The 22,126-nt window shown below is 37.1% G+C and overlaps 1 protein-coding gene across 1 annotated transcript; it reads left to right on the top strand.

The window, feature by feature from the left end:
* Window positions 1-6: 6 nt before the first annotated feature.
* Window positions 7-21,118, top strand: PAQR3 (progestin and adipoQ receptor family member III). The gene is made up of 6 exons (XM_011966223.1): window positions 7-251; window positions 3,995-4,157; window positions 8,883-9,038; window positions 12,503-12,700; window positions 15,271-15,361; window positions 18,411-21,118. The coding sequence occupies exons 1-6, from the start codon at window positions 67-69 to the stop codon at window positions 18,551-18,553; spliced, it is 936 nt and encodes a 311-aa protein (XP_011821613.1). The 5' UTR covers window positions 7-66; the 3' UTR covers window positions 18,554-21,118.
* Window positions 21,119-22,126: the final 1,008 nt, after the last annotated feature.

Genomic DNA, 22,126 nt, shown 5'->3' with positions numbered 1-22,126 from the left:
CCCCCTCCCCGGGGAGGCGGGGCCTGGGGGAGCTCCCTAGCCAGGGAGCGGCGGCGGCCGGGAACGATGCATCAGAAGCTGCTGAAGAGCGCGCATTACATTGAGCTGGGCAGCTACCAGTACTGGCCGGTCCTGGTGCCCCGTGGCATCCGCCTGTACACCTACGAGCAGATCCCCGTGTCCCTCAAGGACAACCCGTACATCACCGACGGCTACCGGGCCTACCTGCCGTCCAGGCTGTGTATCAAAAGGTACGGTCTGGCCGCCTCCGCCTGGAGTGTCCCCTTCTCTCACCTACACCCTTTTTGTCTGGTCCCCCTTCTGCTTTCCCCGCCTTTCTGCTTGCCCATCATTTCCTCCCCGCCCCATCCTTTTCATCCCTTTTTACTGCCTCTTCTCCCCCGTTATCTCCCCTTACCTGGCCGGGGTACTTGATCCACGGAATAATCATGATAGTAACAGTGATCATAATTACAACTCTCCTATGGCGCTTTGCTGTTTACAAAGGGCTTTTACATCCTTTATTCGGTTTATTCGACTCAATGAGATATATGTTGGAATCGGGCTGAGCCATATTTGCACGGTGTATACCTAAGCTTGCTTTCTTTTTAGAGCAACCCTCTGGGAATTCAGTAGCTTTGGGCCAGAAAAATGCCTGTATCATAGGAAACAAGTTAACATATACGCCCAAGATTTATTCATGTAGCAAATACTTATGGAGCCCATGCAGAAAAAAAGCAAACGTGGCCCTTGTTCTCATGAAGATACTAAGGTGTAGCCTGGGTAACAGACATTAAAGAGATAATTACACAATTACATAATAACCATTGTGGAAAAAAATGCTTTGTAGGAAAAGCACTGTGGTAAAGAGAGCCCATAACGGGCACCGAGTCTCCACTAGAGCACCACAGAAGCATCTCTAAGAAGGAAATTTCTTTATCATTCTAAACCTTTAAAACCACAGTCTCTTGAAAACCTGTATTTAAAAAAAACAAAACTGAAAAATAACTGTTCTAGTTCTTGGAGTAACTGTCCAAACTTACTACCTGTACTGAAATACAGGACCTCTGCTTTAGGAGAATTAAGATACAGATGTTGGTTAGCTCCAGGTCACTGTAGTGGCAAACCCTGGTGCCAGAATGTGGGCTGTTGAGTTGCTCAAGCGGCAACCACAAGTCTGATTCTTGATTTTTCCAGCATTATCTTTTCCTGTCCTTCTTTCCTTTTGTCCTGCCATGAAAGTGTTTCTGTGACTCATGGTCACAAGGTGACATCACTATCATCCCTACTTGGCTTGAATGGATGGCCCTTAGGATTCACAACTTGAAGCGTAATTACCGTTTTCCTCCCCAATGCCTCCTGTTGCATGAGTAAATTACACAGCTGGGTTCTGCTGTGGATCTGGAGTTCCACAAGAATAGGGCAAGCAGTGAATTGCCTTAAATATTTTCTACCCAACTAGCAGTGGTCCTCTGCATTCTGATGTTAGGGTCCAAATGTCACGGAGTGGAAAATTAAGTATAGAGCCTTAGCTCTTGAGCTATTGAGTCAAAGACTTTAGTATCCAGATCTGCCACTTAACAGTTCTGAGACCTGGAGCAAAATGGAACCTCACTGAGCCTCATTATACCCACATGTAAAAATGAGGGTAATCACAGTATCTGCTTCCAGAGGTAAAAAAGGATTCAATTAGATTCTGTGTGTGAAATGCTATACATGGCCTGGAACCTAATAAGCCCTCAATAAATGCTGATTGTTGTCATCACCAATGATTTTGAAGCTGAACAGATGATGATAATGAAGATGATTATTGATTTTAAAACTGAACAGAATATGAAGATGTGGTGCTGGACTCCTGTAAACTTCAATAAGGATGGCACCAGATTCGAAAGACAGAAGAAAAGACCCAAAGCCAGTAAACAAGACATAGGGTTTTACTAGGGTAATTTACAGAGAGGTCCAGTGGCAGTGACCTGAACGGGAGAACCTCTGCCGCCTGCAGAAAGCATGCAGTTTATATAGCATTTTACTTAACACCCTTCCCCCTGACGTAATCATTTACAAAACAAAAGGCTTCCATCCCATGTACAGTCAGCATTCCATGAGAAGGGACAGGGGCTCAGATGTTCCTCATAGATAAGGAATCAGTCTAAGGGTTGGCCATGCTTGCAATTGTAAACACATTCAAGTGTGTTTTTCATATAGGGTCATTCTCAGGATATGCTTAAGTTACTGCTGTCAGGTGTGTCTACTGTGCAGGAGACACCTAACTTTTCATACAGTAAGAGTAGATTCTTTATTAGAGGTGTTCTTGCTTTCCCACCAGCCTTATCTTCTCCAAGTTCAGCCTTTGCCCTCTCTCCTTTTGACTTTCAGGAGTGACTGGGACAGATTTTGGATGTAATCTGAGGAGGTTTTGTATGTCATAGCAGTTTTGCGAGTCCACTGTTAGCTGCAGGGAACATGGAGAGGTTGCGCCTCTCAGTTAAGTTAGTCAGGTTATACTGGATTTCACAAAAAGAAAAGTTCTGAAGTAATAAGCAGAGCATAGTACTGATTGTCAAAACAGTCTTGTAGTTATATGTTTCAAGCACATTCGTGCATCCCTTCCTCCAGTTATAAATAGTCTTTACACTTTGTACATGATAAAGCCTGAAATTCATGATCCAAGATTCATTTTATTCTTGATGATCATTTGATAGTTTTGACACCTTGCTATATACATCATGTATCTGGCCTTCACTGATTCAGAAATCCTTACTAGTAAGTGTTGACATATAACTAAATTTGTAGCACTCACTGTGGTTCTCGCTTTTGCTTTTACAAGAAATGAACTTAAGAGAAGCAAAATAAATAGGAAATTCCATTTCTTATAAAAATGAGAACGTGAGAACCACAGTGACTGCTACAAATTTAGAGTTATATGTCAATGTCAATATGTCAAGGATTTCTGAATCAGTGAAGACCAAAAACCTAAATTTAAGCAAAAATACTAGATTTTGCAGACAAATGCAAGAGTAGTATTTTAATCTTTAGTCATGATGTCACCTTTTAGTAAATAATCAGATGAGTTCTCTCCACATCTGGAGAACCATTTCCCAAAAGTAAGAAAGGAGCTGGAAGAAAGTTGCAGCAGCATCTAATGTGGCTCCATTACTGTGTAGATGAAGAAACTGAAGCCCGGAGAGGTTAAGTGACTTGTGTGGGGTGGGGACAGTGAGCCTCTTGACTCAGGGTGGTACACACTGTACCAACCTGTGCTGCCAAGACCAGTTAGCCCAGGGCATTTTGAAAGAGGGCACATAGTACCCACATTAAAAGTAAAGTCCAGTTGTTTCTGAAAATGAGAAACTTATGCCACCTGGAAACTAGACTGGTTTTAAGACATCCACAGCAAAGTTGTTCTGGCATGCCTGTCTTAAAGAACCTTTCCAATGGATCCATACATATTTATTTTGCTTCTCTTAAGTCCATTTAATTTTGCATTTGTATTTAATGAGCTCCAGGAAAGTATTCTAAGTTCATGCCTAACCTTGCACTGAGCAGGTTTTCAGATACGTATTATTGATAGAATATGCTAGCTAACATCCAGATTTCCTCTGCATGTTCATTTCTGAAGACCTTTAGTTTGTAGACTAATCTGAGCAAGGCATTGTGAACAGTGGGGTCATAAAGACGAATGGTACTGACCATTAGGGAGTTGATAGGCTGGAAGATGAGATGGAATTTGTATGTAAATCTCTCAATACAGAGAAGGAAATGGTAAGTATGATAATAGAGGTGAGCACCCAAAAAACTATGGTCCCAAGATTGTTGGCAATATGGAAAAACTTAGAATAATTTGATTAGATAATATATCAAATTTAGAAAGGTACAGGTGGGGTAAGAGCTTTGGAGCAAGTATTAGGTAACTCCTCAAAATTGTCCCTAACCTTTGAATGTGACAGTAAGTTGACCAATGTGAATCTCAGTTGCATGTATGTTTATTTTCCAGTTTGTTTATTTTATCTAATGAGACAGTAAACATCTGGAGTCATTTGCTGGGTTTCTTTCTCTTCTTCACCTTGGGAATATATGACATGACATCTGTGTTACCTTCAGCAAGTGCGTCCAGAGAAGATTTTGTAATTTGTTCTATTTGTCTTTTCTGCTTCCAGGTAAGTCATTTCACAAATACTGCTATTGGTAAAGAGAACTTTTTGTCAGGCAGGCTTGGTCAGGTGACCTTACCTCGGACCTATCACTTGCTTTAAAGAGCCCTGGAATGGCATGTTGGTCAGCTTATTGATTTTCATAACATAAACACCAAATGGTCTGTTCTTATGAGAGTATGTTTGAAATCCATTAAATTACAAAGATGGAGAAAAATTTGTTTCTTTCCTCTTCTTTTTGGGCACCTCTGCTTTAAGATTAATAAAAAAAGTAGGAATCTTTGTATTCTATTAGCTGGCTGAACTATAACACTAGTGTCTACTTAAAACTTGTTGGGGAAGATTTCTCATCTCTTTCCTGTTTGCATCTGTGATTTTTGTAGTTGTTATTTCCATACTATATTTTACTGTCCTGTTTTGCTGGTATTGATTTTTTGCTCTGTTGCTTTAATGTTAATTTATTTTGAACTCACTGGCCTGGCTTCAAATACTTTCAGTTTATTTTCCTCTCTACCTCCTGTATTTGTTAGTTCCATAGCACTGGCATTTTTCAAGAACCTGTAAAAATGTCTTTAAAAGTTACATTTAGTAGATTTCAAACAGATAATTTTGAAACAGAAAACAAATGTGGGCTATAGTTCTATTGACATTTAAAACAATTTTTTCTGCTTCAGAGAATATAGAAAAACATAAAAATGAAAAGAAAAACTTATTATCCCCCTTTCTCATGACAGACACAGACTAGCTATTCCCTGCAGTTAGCCTGTTGCTGCTGAGTTTGAGAGGTGAACCTCATAACTCAGCTGCACAAATGTCGCTTTCGTTGTGTATCATTTTATTTCAGAGTGTCATCGCTTTACTCAAGTTTAAACTTTGGACTTAAATGGCCAAGAAACACAGCAAAACTCTCTTCCCCTTTTTTATTAATTCCAATTTTTGGAATAATATTTTAATTTTCTTTGAGGGAAAGCATAACCTATTTCTGTTATTAGAAAATTATTTTTCCTTCAAATATTTTTTTAAAATGTACTCTTTCTGAGGTTTAATTTTTGCTCTGATTTCAGCCAAAATGTCCCTTACAATCCATAACCAATTTTGTAATGTAAATGAATCAATTTCTTTTTAAATTTTTAGGTGCATCTCAGTATAGATTAACATGCTTTTAATAATCATTAAGTAAAAACTGGCTTCTATTCTTGTTAGTTATATGCATATTATCTACTTTGAGAATCCCTGCCCTTTTCCTTTATGCTGAGGCCTATTCTTTATGCCTTCACCACCTGCCACAGCTGATGTTAGTTTAGAGAATGTGTATTAATTTCAGTATTGACGTAAGAAAACAATACATTGCAAAACTAAAAGGATTAAATAATTACAACAATTTCCAATAAAGAAACAGAGCCAAAGTATTACCGTGACTTGCCCAGGATTATTCAGCAGGGCAGTAAAATCCTGTTCTCCTAATTGCTAGTGCAATGATCATTGTTACAATATATGCTGTACAACTTACTCAAGACAGATGAGCACATCTTCCCTACTTGAAAAGACCACTTCTTATCAAATTATAACTTGTTCACCTGAGTTTTTCAGATTCTTAGGGTCAGTGGACAGTGTAGTAAACCGTAAATGTATTTATTAACATTGATTTACATTTAATATTAAAAGACGATTTACATTTAATATTAAAAGACATAACATTTTTCTCACTCCTACGCTTCTATATGCTTTAGTGCTTTCCTCGCAACCAGATTAATAGAGTACATTCTGAACAGTAGAATGTAATTCAGGGGCTTTGAACCTTCCAGGGTATTTGTATTTTGGAGAAGAACGTCAGAATACAATAATGCCTTTTGCTAGATTTGATCCATTTACATTCAGTTAACAAATATTTGTTGAATGCATCCTATATACATCCAGATACTATGCTAGTATCTGAACAGTGCTGAACAGAACCAATCTGGTATAAAGGTCAAGCCACTTGTAGGCGTGCAGAAGAGACAGTGAGGTGGCATTTAAGCAGGAAAAAAGAAGCAAGACTCACTTTCTTAGCACTTTCTGGACTTGCAGGTACTGGTTTTTGTGGTTGAAACCTAGGAAAATGGAGAAAGATAAGGCTGGAGAGATTGGCAGGGATCAAATCATGAGATATTTTATTATCATGCCAAGGAGCTTCGATGTGGGATTTAACACTGTAATTATCTGTCTACCTTGATGGAGTGAGATACTCCATAGAAGGAAACTTTCCATTATAACTGAAACATACCCAATTTCCCAGATTATCTTTCAGTCCATTTTTAAAGGAGCTCTAGGAATAACATATTCCTTCTTAAACAGGGCATACTAGGTATGGGTTAACTTTAAAATCTGGGGTTTTCTGTTAACACTATTTTACTTTTCCCTTAGATACCATAGTTTTCTTTTTCCTCTTTTTATTTTCTTTTTCACAATGAATGAGCTTTATTTTTGTTTCTAATTATTACTACAAGATATAATCATGTAGAAATTTAGGCAAACAGAAGTTTATGGAAGAAAACGTCACTTGAAATTCCACTTTTCAGAGGTAACTACATTGGACATTTGCGTTAAACAATGAGTTTAACCCAAATGTGTATGTTTGTGTGTGCATAGCTACCTTGCACCTGCCTACCTGCCTGCTCACTTACCTGTCTACCTACTTCCAAGCTACAGTCATCCCTGCTTGCTATTTTGCGACCTGCTCTTGTGTCATTCAACATTGTGGCAATGGGATGTTTCCCCATCAATGAGAAATATACGCTTTTATGCTCTCCTGATTTATGGTGCTTAATCTCAAGGATAATCTGAGAAAACAAATAACCAGGCTTCTTAGAGTTACGTTTAAATAACGAACTTAGAGTTAGTTACTGGTTGGTTGCTTAGTAACCAAAAAGCTATAGACTATTAAGGATTTTAGACAATTGATGAAGCAATGAAGTTGTGACAAAGTACATTGTTACTGAATATTGATATTGAGTCTATAGTAACTAGATTTGTTTAATGACCAGAATATAAAATATTAATAGCTGGATGACCATGTTACTGCCTTAGCAATTGCTTACAAAATGTTTATCGGTTGTACCTACTTTATATTGTTTGTTTGTCCCATTGCCTGCACCCCACTGTCACTGTCTCAGTACGTGCTCTCCAGGGCTATTCCTATAACCTCCTGTTTCAGCCCTTCTAGTCCACACCTCTGTAAGGGGGCACTTAAAATCTTCAGGCATATCATATTATACCCATAATATTGAAGTTAAAATCCGTTAATGTGTAGGACATGTCATAATCATATTATAAAGAATATGATGCTTTTCCTTAATCTCTGCCCCCCAGCCGTAAATATGTGCACACCTTTTTTTATGTCCTTGGTGAATGCCAGCCCAACTTTTAAAATCCGCCTCAGGTGAACAGCCCTTCTCTGATGCTCTTTTCTTCCCACCAGTTCCACCCTCCAAATGCACATGTACCCTCACAGAGTCAATATCCTCCCACCTTTTCAAATTATGCTCTGCACTGAAGTACAGTAGGATTTGCTACTGTACTATTCAGTGATTCTGTATCACCTCCAATGTATGACACACGGCAGGTGCTTGATGGCTTAAAGGCATTCTGCCATAGAAACCTCATCAATTATCAGAGCAGCTGATTGAACCAGATTAGCTTTACTCTCAGTTTGGCAACCATATAAAGTTAGCAAGTCGTGATTGTTTTTTAAATTATTATTTTTTTTGAGACAGGGTCTCACTGTCACCCAAGCTGGAGCATAGTGGGGCAGTCATGGCTCACTGCAGCCTCGATCTCCCAAGCTTAAGTAGTCCTCCTGCCTTAGCCTCCCAAGTAGCTGGGACCACAGTTACATGCCACCATGCCCAGCTAATTTTGTTTGTTTGTTTGTCGTAGAAATGAGGTCCTCCTATGTTGCCCAGGCTGGTCTCGAACTCCTGTGCTCAAGCAGTCCTCACACCATGGCCTCCCAAAGTGCTGGGATTACAGGCATGAGCCACTACTACACCAGCCTGTTTTTTCTTGAAGGCAATAAAGCTGTGTTTACCTTAGAAATTAAAAGTAAACTCTATACAGTGAATCTCATACAGACATGAAAATTCTTAACTGAATAAAAAAGCCAATTGTGGAACAGAATGCATAGTGTGATTTCATTTAATTTTAAAATATGTGTGTGTGTGTGTATATATATATATAATGAGTGCATGTGTACAGACTAATATATCACAGGTATTTGACATATGTATTGAAAATATCTGGAAAGACACATAAAAAATGTTATCACTGGCTACCTCTGGGGAATAGATTAAGAGTGGCTTATATTTATGTTCTTTGATTTTTTTAGGGATTTGTATTGCTTCTATAGTAAATACTCTTTAAAAACAAATTCATGGATCAAAATAAGCCTCAGATGATAGTTTTAAAACATTCGCATTGTATAACTTTCCCATTACTGTGCTATTTATTTATAATTTTCATTTTTTAATGTAGTTATTTTAAATTTTCTCATTATTATCTCCATTTTACCCATGAGGAAATTGAGGCTTTAGAGTAATGACATGGCTCGCTCTACTGTAAGGCACAGAGCTAGAATCCAAGCCCATAAATGTTTGAATTGAAAGCCTAGCCTTTTAACTATTTCCCTGAACATCATGCATAAGTTGCTTTAGTTTCTTAAGTCACTTTGTTAAGATTTGTTTTTATTTTTCACAGGTCTGTATGCTCTGCTCTGTGGGCTATCATCTTTTTTCCTGCCATCGGTCAGAAAAAACATGTCGAAGATGGATGGCATTAGATTATGCAGGAATTTCTATTGGAATACTGGGCTGCTATGTCTCAGGAGTATTTTACGCATTTTATTGTAATAACGTAAGTAGATTGAAACATTTTACATTCTACCTTTCGTATAGGTCTTGGGTTTTCTTGCCTTGGTTCTTTTGAACTTCTTAATAAGTACATAATTAATTTATAGAATAAGTAGAAGAGTTTTGTATAAGCATAAACTTATTTTTCAAAATGGCCCTGTCATCTCTAACATCTATTATCAGTTCTATACTTATTTTACTAATTTTTTATTGGAAAATATATATACAGTTATTTTCTGAAACTTAACGTAGACATTAAATTATTAATGTTTTCACTAAATCTATATGGCTGCATGGTTCCTCAAATATTCACATTATTTATCTTTTATTTGTGTGTTTATAGAACTGAAGTTAAAATTCACACTTGTTAAAATTATGAGGTTGGTTACTGCTTTCCATTTCTTTTTTCTCCTCTCAGTGAAAAAAAAAAAAAAAAAAAACAGGAAAATGTGTCTGCATTTATTAGCCCATATTCTTCTCTAAAATATGTTTTCCTGTCTTCAGTCTTATGTTTGGGGTAGGCTCGTAAGACAGACCAGATAGGAGTGAGTGTCTTTAACAAATGTGAGATGTGTCTTTTCTGAGTTCTGGATCAACTCTGCTTTCTGTCCCTAAGTTCACACACAAGTCAGTTTTTGCCTTGTGCAAAGCAGCATTTGCAACACTGTAATCAGATAATATAGCACCTGACCTAAAAATATTGGCCAACCAAACCTTATGGAGTGAACCCTAAGTTATCACCTCATGTTCCAGCCAAGAAGACAAACTGAATGTTCCCATGGGGTCAGTACATCTCAAGTTCTCCCTTTCAGAAAGTCCCCTTCCTACTTTGTTTTCTTCCTGTTTTTCTACCATACTCTTGTTTTTTCTTTTGCCCTTTTAGTTACCTCCCTTTCAGAACCAAGACTGAGCTTCTCCCTCAGGAGCAGTATACCTACTAGTTATTTCTAGTCCTAATCACAAGGAATAGAGCCTGTCCTGCCCAAGGCCCACCATGTAACAGGTGCTCTAAGGCAGGTATCTGCAGGTGCCCTACATATCTGGGGGTCACCAACCCCCAGAACCTGTCCGTGGCCTGTTAGGAACCAGCCCATGCAGCAGGAGGTAAGCAGTGGGCTGGTGAGCCAGGGAAGTTTCATATGTGTTTACAGCCACTCCCCATGGCTCACATTATCACCTGAGCTCTGCCTCCTGTCAGATCAGCAGCAGCATTAGATTCTTGTAGCAGCACAAACCCTATCGTGAACTGCACATGCAAAGGATTTAGGTTGTGCAATCTAATGCTTGATGATCTGTCACTGTCTCCCATCACCCCCAGATGGGGACGGTCTAGTTGCAGGAAAACAAGCCCAGGGCTCCCAGTGATTCTACATTATGATGAGTTGTATAATTATTATATATTACAATGTAGTAATAATAGAAATAAAGTGCACAATAAATGTAATGCACTTGAATTATCCTGAAACCATCTCTGCCTGCCTCCCCGCACCACGATCCATGGAAAAATCATCTTCCACAAAACCAGTCCCTGGTGCCAGAAAGGTTGGGGACCACTCTGAGGCACAGTCCTCAGCCTTCACTTATTGGGAAGATTGGCCGCAGTGTGGAATTTCTCAGATTGCTTGGGATTTTTCAGTAGGACCTTTGTCTCTACACAATGACAGAGAAAACTGTCAACATATCTGGTGTGAAAATTAGTGAAGAGAAAAATCATAAATTTGACTTGAATACGTAAGAACATTATTAATTGTAGCTGCTTAAACGTGAGCCATTTGCTTTTTAGGCCTAATCACTTTGGAACACAAGCACATAATTAAATATATATGCAGGTAACCTTGTTGTAAATTGACTTGATTTTAGCTCTGCCCAGCTTTCATAACTTAACCATTTTGCATGAAACAGTTTATATGATTTTAAAAAATCAGAGCATACTGATAACCAGGTGCTTGTGAGTACAGCCATGTAATATCTGAATTCTTTTGCTTATTTTATTCTGTATTTCTCTGAAACTGTTTTCCTTTATCTCTTGCTAAACATCAAAGTGAGATACTTTTTGTAAATCTCTTACCAGAAAAACTAAAAGGCCAAGATAGATTAAACAGATAAGGGAACTACTGGAGCTGATACAGTCAGTCCATGATCATTGAAAAATTGCTTTCTTCCATCTGGTTTCTAATCATTTTCAAATACTCAGTTGCTGTAGACCTATAAAAGACTCGTTTTACGTTTTAAGGAACACAGCTGCTTTCAGAATGAGATTGAAAACTGTGGACCCTAGATCCAGTAGAATGTACTTCTGGGCACACACTTAAACAAACAATCTGACATTTGATTTCAGGAAGTTAATAGCCCCAAAAAAGTACTTGGTGCCCAGATTAAGAACTCTTGTCTTATGTGACTTTTGACTTTAAGACCAGCTAAGTGCTTATTTAAATACCTACATATCTCATAAGCCCTTCAAACCTAAGCTAAGTGTGTGTTCTCTCATGCCACTGTTCTCTTCCCCCATCACACACACAGCAAACCTGGATCATCTTTGTTCATTTGCTTCATTAATAGAAGCCATTTATGTGGCCTTTCGGGCTAAAAACAGTCAAGCTTTCCTCTACTGCCCTCTCACACATCCAGTCAGCCATTAAGACTTAAGCTTATTTCAAAAATGCCTCCTAAATCTGGTGCTCACATCTACTTTATTCAACAGGAGTCCAAGCCCCCACTCTCTATTTGAATAAACTAAACTAATATCTTTCTAGCTGGTTTCCTGTCACCTATTTTCTACACTGATGTCAGAGTTGTCTTTCTAATAAGTCAGTTTGAAAAACAGCTGTGTCATCCTATTCTTAAAGAATTCTGCTGTTCCTCCAATGCCAGTGTGGTGAAGTTCAAAACATTTAGCCTAACAGTATGCCTTTTCAGCCTTTCTTCTCAAAACTTCCTGCCGCATTTGCTGTTCTCTTTCCTCGCGAGCTCTGTCTTCCCACAAAATCTTAGATGTCATCTCCTCTATGAAGCATTTTTTAGCTACCCCAAGTGAAGTTAATTGTTCCCTCTTCTGTGGTTCTGCAGTGTTCTGTTCCTCAGTTACAGTATCTACCATAAGATTATAATCATTTGTTGACATGTCTGCCCCTCCCATAGTCTGTGAGCTCACTGCTGGGAGAGTTCATGTCATAGTCATCTTTGCTTTTATAGGACTTGAACTGTGCATGGCATGTAATAGGTAATCAGAAAATGCTTTTGTGTGAATAAATGTAGTCTTTTACCAGCTCACTTTGGAATTTGGTTTGTCATTGTGACCAACCTAAAAGTTGTATGGAACATATTTTTTAAGGAAGGGAGATAATCCGAATTTGAAATGCAAATACCAAGTAAATAGAGTTTGGAATTTGTAGTGTAAAAGCCAAAATTACTTTTTCAGTTCCCTTATTGTTAATAACAGAATTAAACTGTGATTTCCTTTCATTCTAGTACTGGCGTCAGGTATACTTGATCACAGTGCTTGCTATGATCCTGGCAGTGTTCTTTGCGCAGATTCATCCCAATTACCTCACGCAGCAATGGCAAAGGCTCCGTTCTATCATCTTTTGTTCTGTTTCGGGATATGGAGTGATTCCTACTCTTCACTGGGTTTGGCTCAATGGAGGAATTGGTGCTCCTATTGTACAGGTAGGTTGAGTGTAGTTGATATTTTTCTTTTTTTTTTTTTTTTTTGCCTTTCAGTCTTACTCTTTGTGGGTAAAGTAGTATAATCAAGCCAAGTGGGTGGATGTTTGTCATTTGAGAACATATTTGTAATTGCATATTGATGCCATAATTTTCACAGCCATATAAATAAGCATACCTTGCAGAAGTTGAGGTAAAATCTGAATACCGTTTTTCTCTGAGTTGTCTTTCTGTAAAAGAATACATTATTATTCTCTGTTACCCGTAGTATATAAATACCCAAGTCCTTATTTGTGGAGGAGGACTCCAAAGTTTCTAGCTTTGTCTTCTGGATCAGTGATAATGCCAATGATAACACAAGTATAGAAATAGGAGCAGCTGATCTTTTAGGGGGTGAAGGGAAGTTGGGAAGGATTTTATGTTGGACCCGATGAGTTTGGGGTACCCAAAGGTAGAGATAGGATCTGGGATTTTAGCTAGAGTTTGACACTGGCAATAAAGATTTGGAAATCATCATTGTATTGGTAGCTGGAGCCAGGGAAGCATGTTCAATCCACTGACGACAATATATTGAGAAATAAAAGAAGAGCTCTTTGTTAGAATCAGGTGTTATGGGGGAACAGTTGATGTGCATTAGGAAGAGTCTCAGTGAGCACTCAGGATTCTTGAGAAAAGGATTTGAAATAAGACTTACATTCTTAGAGATCATTGTAAAAATGCTCTATGTATGCACTAGAGAGTAAACTTGAGAATTTTTAATACAAGTAAATACGCCAAGAGATCTGACAGAAATCACGTATACTCGTTGCAATGGCACCTTACTCTAGAATGTGTGACTTTAAGGGTGGGTTTTATTCAAAAGAATCAGATTTTATTAGAAGAGGAGAGACCATTAGTAGGCCTACATTTATTTGCATGAAGTTGGCAACAGCATAGTGGAAAACAGTTGGGTGTACAGCTGAAAAGAAAGGAAGTTCTGTGACAGAGTCAATTGAGTGATATAATGTGGCCACTTGGCCAATTTGAGGACAAGGGTAATGATGTCTTCATACATTAGAATATTGGGAGAAAGGTGAGACAGTAGTGATGAGGGACATCAGTAATCCTCCTATCTGTGAAAACATCTTTCTGACAATTTTGATTCCCTTATAATAAGAAAATGGAATGGGGAACTGCCACTGTAGATAAATTCCAACTGGAATAATTGTTGACATAGAAGTGACCAAAATTTTTGGATGTGATAAACACATTCCTTTTAAGCTTATAATGACAAAAAGAATAAGACCCTAATGGGTCTAATAGTCAGTGAATTTTAGAGAAGTTAAGGAAAAAAAAGGGATTTTTTTTTTTTTTTGTATTCAGAAATCTTAAAACGGAAAGATGGCTTAGATAATAGTTTTCAAAGATGGAATCCTAATATGATCACAGATCTTTCCAGTGAGGAAGCAAAGGAAAACTTTCACAGAATTGTTTGATAAGCTCTAATTTTTAAAAAGATGGAAAGACGGGCACTTTAACAAAGATAAAAAGTTCTGGAAGGGTTAATCTTGGGAGGCAGGATCAAATTGTGTTCTAGAATGTTTGAGAAATCTGAGATTGATTAATCTGAAAAATATAGGAGTTCGGGAGGGTTATGATGATTCTCATATTTGAAGAGGAAGGAGAAATTTGTCTTTATTTTTTATTTCTTTGAAACAGAGTCTCTCTATTGCCTTCAAACTCCTTGGCTCAAGCAGCCGTCGCACCTCAGCCTCCTAAGTAGTTAGGTCTATAGGTATGCACCACCATGCCCAGCTAAAAAAAAAAAAAAAAAAAAAAAATTTGTAGAGAGAGGGGTCTTACTATGTTGCCCAGGCTAGTTTTGAACTCCTGTCCTCAGCTAATTTAAAAAAAAAAAAAAATTGGAGGGGTCTTACTGTGTTGCTCAGGCTAGTTTTGAACTCCTGTCCTCAAGCGATCCTTCTGCCAAAGCCTCCCAAAGTGGTGGGATTACAGGCATAGGCCATGCACCCAGCCTGTCCTTATTAAATGAGTTCTTGGTAAATTAGGTTTATAACCAGTATTAGGAACAGTATGTATAAGGATAGCTTGCTGGATTTTCTCAGGGCCAGGAAAGTCTTTTCAATACTGTGTCAGCAGTGAGACAAAGTGCTTCATATAGTAGTATTCAAGAGGACCATTTATCTGGGATATTGGAACAGATTTCTGCCTTGGGGAGACCCCTTAGGTCTTTTCCAGCCATAAGTTCCTGTTCTTCAGTGTCTTTGCTTATTTACCTGCCAACTCTATTTCCATATGCATTCTACCCATATACCTATGTTGCAGATGGAGTTGGGTGCCCTTAGGAACTTCAGCATGTTAAAGCTCCAGCCCCTTTAGGAGCCTGACCATTAGAGCACTCTCTGTGCTCCATTCTTGCAGACTGCTTCCTGCATATGAGAACAAGTTTCATTATTGGAGACAGTCTGCAAAACAATTCAGATTTAACAATCTTAAATCCAACTATTAGATTCGTAATAAATCTGGAGTTCAGTAACAGGAAGATCTGTAAAAAAACATGTTTTGCTTTTCAGGACTTTGCACCCCGTGTAATTGTGATGTATATGATTGCTCTTCTTGCTTTCCTATTCTACATTTCCAAAGTCCCAGAGCGGTACTTTCCAGGTAGGTGTCTCTTTTATAGCAGTTTTGTATTGTTATCCTAAATATATGCCCAAGGTGTATGCATCACAGCATCAAAACTTAGTTTCATTTTTTAATACTATTGATTATGGAAATGATTCCTCTCTTTCCAAATGTTACCTAAAACTTTCAAAGGGCTTTCACAACTTTTCCTTTCATCCTGACCATGTGAGTTGAGTCCAGTAGGTGGAGTTGTCACTGTTTTGTGGTTATGAACTAGTGACAAAGCTGACATTAGACTTTTGAGTCTTCTGACTCCCAACCACTATTTCTTTTAAAAAGTAGGACACCGTCAACTACCATTTACTTCTTTATATGCCAGCTGGTTGTTTAAAAGTAATTTATATATGCAGAGATATATAAAGCAAGAAATAAGAAGCAAAGGACAGTAAGAAAAAGATACTGAAAAGAAGTGAGGTGTAGGATCACTTCACAATATGTACATCAAAGGGGTCTATAAAAAAGATAAAGGTAACAAACCTGGCTTTAGGCTTCCTGGCACCCAGCACTAGGAAGAAAATAGTGAAAGTTAAGAGTCTTTATGTTTCCAGAAAAAGATAGTGAAAATAAGTGAGGTGTAGGATCACTTCACAATATGTACATCAAAAGGGTCTATAAAATAGATAATGGTGACAAAGCTGGCTTTAGGCTTCCGGGCACCCAGCACTAGGAAGAAAATAGTGAAAGTTAAGAGTCTTTGTGTTTCCAAGATACACAAGCCAATAGATTTTTTTGTTCTTCATTCCAAAGAAAATATTTTCAGATGGAAAATAAGAGGACACTGGGTGGAGTGAACAACAGTCTCCAAAACCTGTATTTGCTTGTTTGAGAACTTTAGCTCTGGAGTCAGACTGCTTGGGTTCAAGACCCACATCAACCACTTTCTAGTTACGTGAGCTAAGTAAGTTACTTAAGCGCTCTCAGCTCCAGTTTCCTATCTAAAACATGGAAATACTTTTTTCCGCCCCCCTGGGGTTATAGTAAGGAGTAGATGAAAAAATGCATATAACACAGTTTAATGAGGATTAGATGAGAAAATGCACATATCATGTAACCAGGTTTCTAGCAATTAGTAGGGACTGAATAAATGACAGCAGTTATTACTATGTCCCCCAGCCCTGGTCTTATAAGTGAAATATGTGGTTTAGTGAGAGACAGAGTGACGCAAATCCAGGTAAGTTTTGGCATGGGTCAGAAATAACATTTAGAGTGCATAAAACTGATGTTTTTTTCAGTTTGGAGAGCTAAAAGTCAGGGAGCAGTTTAAATCTAAACTGCAAATTTATCCCCTCTTCTTCCTGGGTTAAGAATCACTTCCACGGTGAATCAGAGAAGGGATTGTCCCACTCATCACGTGTGTTGGGGAAGAAGGGTGAGAAACCCTGGCCTAAACAATGCATCCCACGGATCCTCAGGCATTCCTCTGTGTGCTTGGTTTTTCACCACTGAGCTTTAAACAAGAACGGAAATACAGGGGAAAACCTGAGTTGTAAACAGGAGGATTTGGGAACAGATCTAGGACATGCCACTGAATTGAAGACCACCCATCTTCCAGGCAGGGCCAGAATTTCCCTCAGAAAACAATTCTAGTAAAACATATTTTTGTATCACTTTATTAATAATTCTTTTTAAAATTCTATATTTTCTTTATAATAGATAAGTAGAACACCAAACCATGAAAATTCTCTATGTGATTATGACCATAGTGGGTTTTAGGCCTTAAAATATTCAGATCAGGAGTTACCAGTCGTTTAATATAGAACATCTATAAACAATCAAACTCGTTGTAACTTAACCTTCCCCAAGACATAACTTGACATAAAATGTGCCCTATGTAGCAGAACATGTTGAGTTCGGGTACATGAGAGCAGTGGAGATACAGAAACTAAAAAATTAGAAGTCTTTACAGTGAAAAGTGATAGTCTCAAATGTTCATGTACAAATGCCTTAGAAACTCTCTCTGGCAAGTCCTCATGTATGAGCTGGCCACTGGGAAATAAAATAAATTTTAACCTAAAAGCTTTCATTCAGCTCAGGTCGAATGTTTAAAAATGTATACACAATACAATGGCATTTGATGGGTCCAAGGATCCCCAAGGTGTGTGGATAAAATTGAGTGGATCTCTGATAGTTGTATTAGATAGTGAATATTTGCTGTATTTTGTTTTTTAAAAAATGAGTCTGTAGGCTTCACTAGACTGTCAAAAGAGTCCATGGTACAAAAAAGGCTAAGAATCTTGTTGACATACACTTTAAAATCTGTGTACTGTACTGATTGGTAAGAAAAAAGAGAGGTTAGAGAATATTTACATTATATGACCATAGAAGTACCATGAGTATGTTATTTACATTGAAATTATTATAGCTCTGTATTTTGTTATTTGCTAAGAGAGATCAAGAAGTTTTCCATATGTTAATTGTTTAATCTTCTTAGAATTTTAACATTTGACCACAAAGAGATTAAATTGTTCTCTGAAGTTGTATATGAAATAACCTTAGTTAATGAAGCCATTACTAATTACATCCTGCAGATTATTCCATTAGTTAGAGAGCACAGGATTCAGGTCAGCACTTTTTCTTTGCACGCCTGCTTGAAATAAAAAGTGCTTCTAGTAGGTTTATATCGAAACCCAACAGTATATCTGCTTCTCACAGATTTATACCTAAATCACCCCATGATTTTTAACATCTAGTTTCTTTTGCCTCTCTCAATAATTTGTTGTTGTTGTTCGTTCTGCCAGATGTGAGACATGGGAGGCATAAGGTCAAATTCCTGAAATTAAGTTAGATTTTGAAAACACACTTGGAAGAGCATTTCTGAAGTTTACCTGTGTACTTAATAAATAAAACCTTAAAATTAGACCCAAATATGAATTGATCCATTTTTAAAAACGTTTGGATCTCCAGTTAGTCTCTAGGCACTCTGAGACTATGAAAATTTTTCTGCTAAACTATACTTCCAAGAAATATATTTTTCCTTTAATGTCAACATATTGAAATCAATATTATTTTTTTTCTACCTTCTTTCCAGGACAACTAAACTACCTCGGATCAAGCCACCAAATATGGCATATCCTTGCAGTAGTGATGTTATATTGGTGGCATCAGTCAACAGTGTATGTCATGCAGTACAGACATAGCAAGCCTTGTCCTGACTATGTTTCACATTTGTGAATTAGGTATGGCCACCTGGTGAATTCAGTTGTTAAGCAATATATAATGGGGAATTGTATACCCCACTATTTCTAAAATTCCCATTCGTTTTCCCTTTTTCCTCTTTGAGTAACGCTTTATAAAAATGGGGGAAAAAAGTATACTTAAGGATCTGTAGTAATAGCTGCTTTACAAAACCCTTAAAACTACTAATTTGCTGCTTGTACAGAAAGTGAAAATTAGTTGGCAATCATAAGAAATATCTGAATAACAATGATGAATGGGAAACTAGTGTTGAAATAGGATTCATTTTACTTAGCACCAGCTTAATTTCCTTAGGAAGGGCTCATCTCCATTAGAAAATGGAGTCATCCTATGTGCTTAACTATTTTCAGTAAATTACCAAGTTTAAGTGCCTAATCAAGTCAAGGGTTGTTTCAGCCTATGCTTAATGCAAGCTAGGATAGTGATTTTAAATAATCACTAGCTTTTAAGTACATGATTTGTGAGAAACTGGCACTTCAGAGATTATATCCTTTAGCTATAGGTTCTTCTCTCCCTAAGAACATTAGATATTTTAGTTTTCCAGAACAAAAGCTTTAAACTTCTCCTGCAAGTTGAGAGAAGGTTTGAGAAGAGGAAAAGAACATGTCATTTTCTATCAGATAAGAATCACATTAGAAACTAAGTACAGGATTAGACAAATTATGTGATCAAACAACATAGTCATTAGCCACCTAAACATTTTAATTCCAGATATTAATTCCATATAATAACTGAATTCTTGTGAGTGGATTACAGCAGGTTTTTGATCCCAAAATTCCAGAGCTTTCAACTCTCTGAATTTTTAGTCCTGAATATCCAGTGATGGGGGTTCCCAGCTTTATGGGTGCTACTTTCAAGGCCATAGAATCTAGATGGCCCTGTCTTGACCCTGAAATGAACCTTAAGCCTTAGAACAAAGTCATGCAGATACCCCATTTGATAATACGCTTATTCACCTGTGCTCTAGTCCTTGGTTTCTGCATGTGTTAGCATTGCATTGATAACTCAGAATCTTGATAAACACTTAATATTTGGACCTGAAGCATTAAACTTTCTCTTTATTGTATATACTTAAAAAAATAGATCTCACTGCCCTATCATACATTGCAGCCCTCTTATTCTTTGGTCTTTCATATGCATTAAATCCCTTAAAGCAGACATTCATAAAAACTTACATTGTTTATTGGAATATAAAATATTACCCAAGTTTCTTAATGAGTTGACATGAGCTGTTTTAAATATTGGTGAATTTTCAGAACAGCAAAATTACTGAATATCAGAAAAAATGTTAATTGATGATGAAGCTTATTCCCAAAATGCCTTTTGTACATACGATATTTGGAAAGTCACTTTAATGTGCCTCAGTTAATACATCAGTGAAATGTTGTGTTTCTTTTCCAGTGTAGTGTTTTTGGAATATTAATTCCCCATGCTAGTATCTCAGTAAAGAGAATTTCCCCCCAGGAGGCTCAGTAAAGGAATACCATGTCTTACCCATCGTGATGATGGAACCCTGCTTTGATAACGGCTATTTTACCTTATAAGGTTAAAATTTTGATCCATATGTTAAGTGATAGAAGATTTTGGTGCAACAGTAGTAGGATATATTTCTCCTAGAACATCCCTTATTGGCTTACATGATTTTATTGCCTTTAAATAGATATTTTGTCATTTTGGCCAAACAAAAGACACTGAGTAGTTATACTTAAGTTAAAAATGAGAGGAAAGTCATTATTTTAGGTGTGGAGCCATTTTTATTAGAAAACTTTGTCAAAATAAAAAAAATTTAATCATTTCAATTTTTGCAATCCCTGTATTAGTATATGAATTAATACTTGCCATCTGAATTAATACATAAAAAGAGCATACTGTGTTTTTAAATCAGTGTTTCTTTGAATTTAAAGGGTATACAGGTCTTTCTGTAGGAAAATTGTTCTGTGTAAACATTTCAACTTTTTACGAAAATGTTAAATATTGTAAGAAAGTTATCCTCTCATTTTTTCACTGCTTTGATGTATTTATTATAAAGTAGGGAATGAATGAATGAATGTGGATTGCTGTCAACTAGAAACACTTCTGTATGTCAGTCAGCATTTAATGACCACCTACTGTGTGCACAGCACTACTGGTAAAATTTTGAAGACATTGTTAACATTAAAAAATATTTTAAAGTTGTCTACAAATCTGAGCCTTGTAATGATGTATATTTATTTTTGTTTTTATAGATTAAAATAAGATTAAAATATACTATCCAGTTACAGTACTAAAAAAGACTGGTTTTAATTTTACCAATGTGTGAACTATAAAAGCTTTTGCCTACAGATTTTACAAGTACATTTTAAAATTATCTATGGCTGTTTTAAATTGTCTCGCAATTTATATGGTTGTGGTTAACTCATTTAAGAAACAATTATCTTTCTATATTAAGCCATTTTCAAATAGCAAGACAGTGCTTGTCTTTTTTTGTTATTACACTAACTGCAATTCAGTAAGCTGCATGACAAAATATGTATTATGTAAATAAACCGGGTTTACTAAATATTTTTAAGTGCTGCTTGTCATTCTTTGTAATACATAACAGCTTTAAAATCATATTTTAGAATCAGGAACGAAGATTCAGGGAATGTCTGTCACATCTTATGGCATCCCACCTGGACAGAATATCCAATTTGAAGATTGTGATTGACTGCCATAAAACTATACAACTCTCCATTTGGCAGGTACCTACTAGATAATACTTTGCCCTGTATTAAATGTCAAGGGGCAAAGCCTATTCCTCTGAATTCCTGCTAGTTGCTTTGCTGCATTAGGTCCCTGTCTACTCTAAATCATCATTCCTGGGAATTCTACCTCTGCCCAAGTGTGTAAAGAATCAGCTCACCTATTAGAGAAGGGGTAGAAATACCTTCTATGTGTATTATCACAAAAACTGTGTTTACACTGAAGAGGTGTAAATACGGTCCTCTGAGATCTTGTACCAGAATTCCCAAGTAGTGTAATGAGATAATGATCCAGAACTGAAACTACCCTTAAGAAAACATTTTTGGAAGGGAGAGGTAAATAGCAGTAGGGGGTTTCCTGTGAAAAATTAACCTCCATCCTCAAGAGAGCTGAAATGAACAGCCGCCAAGGTTCTAGTCCTGCTCTATAAAATCTGAGATCAAAATACTACCTAACATGCATGTAATCTCAATTGTGGCAACCATTTGAACTATCTTAATATGTAACACCAAATGTTCAAGCTTTCCATATGAGAATATTAACTACATGTTACATGTGATGCTTGAGCTGGGCTTCCTTAAAAAGGTATTCATTATCCAAAATAAATAGCTCAAATTGCAGCATATATTCATCTCAAATAAGTTAACTATAACTGAATTTGAACAGTAACACTGCAAACTATTCTTTGTTAATAGAACTTTTCTGATCATTTGTGTTATCTTGCTGCTTTGTACCATTCATTAAAAAGATACAAAGCCCCCTTTTTCACACAACTTCAAAAAAAGTTCATTCATAAAAATAAGATGAACCTTTCCACAGGCTACCAAT

This window comes from Mandrillus leucophaeus, unplaced genomic scaffold (genome assembly GCF_000951045.1).
Source record: "Mandrillus leucophaeus isolate KB7577 unplaced genomic scaffold, Mleu.le_1.0 Scaffold75, whole genome shotgun sequence".
Lineage (NCBI taxonomy): Eukaryota > Metazoa > Chordata > Mammalia > Primates > Cercopithecidae > Mandrillus > Mandrillus leucophaeus.
This window is presented reverse-complemented; position numbering and strand designations above follow the sequence as displayed.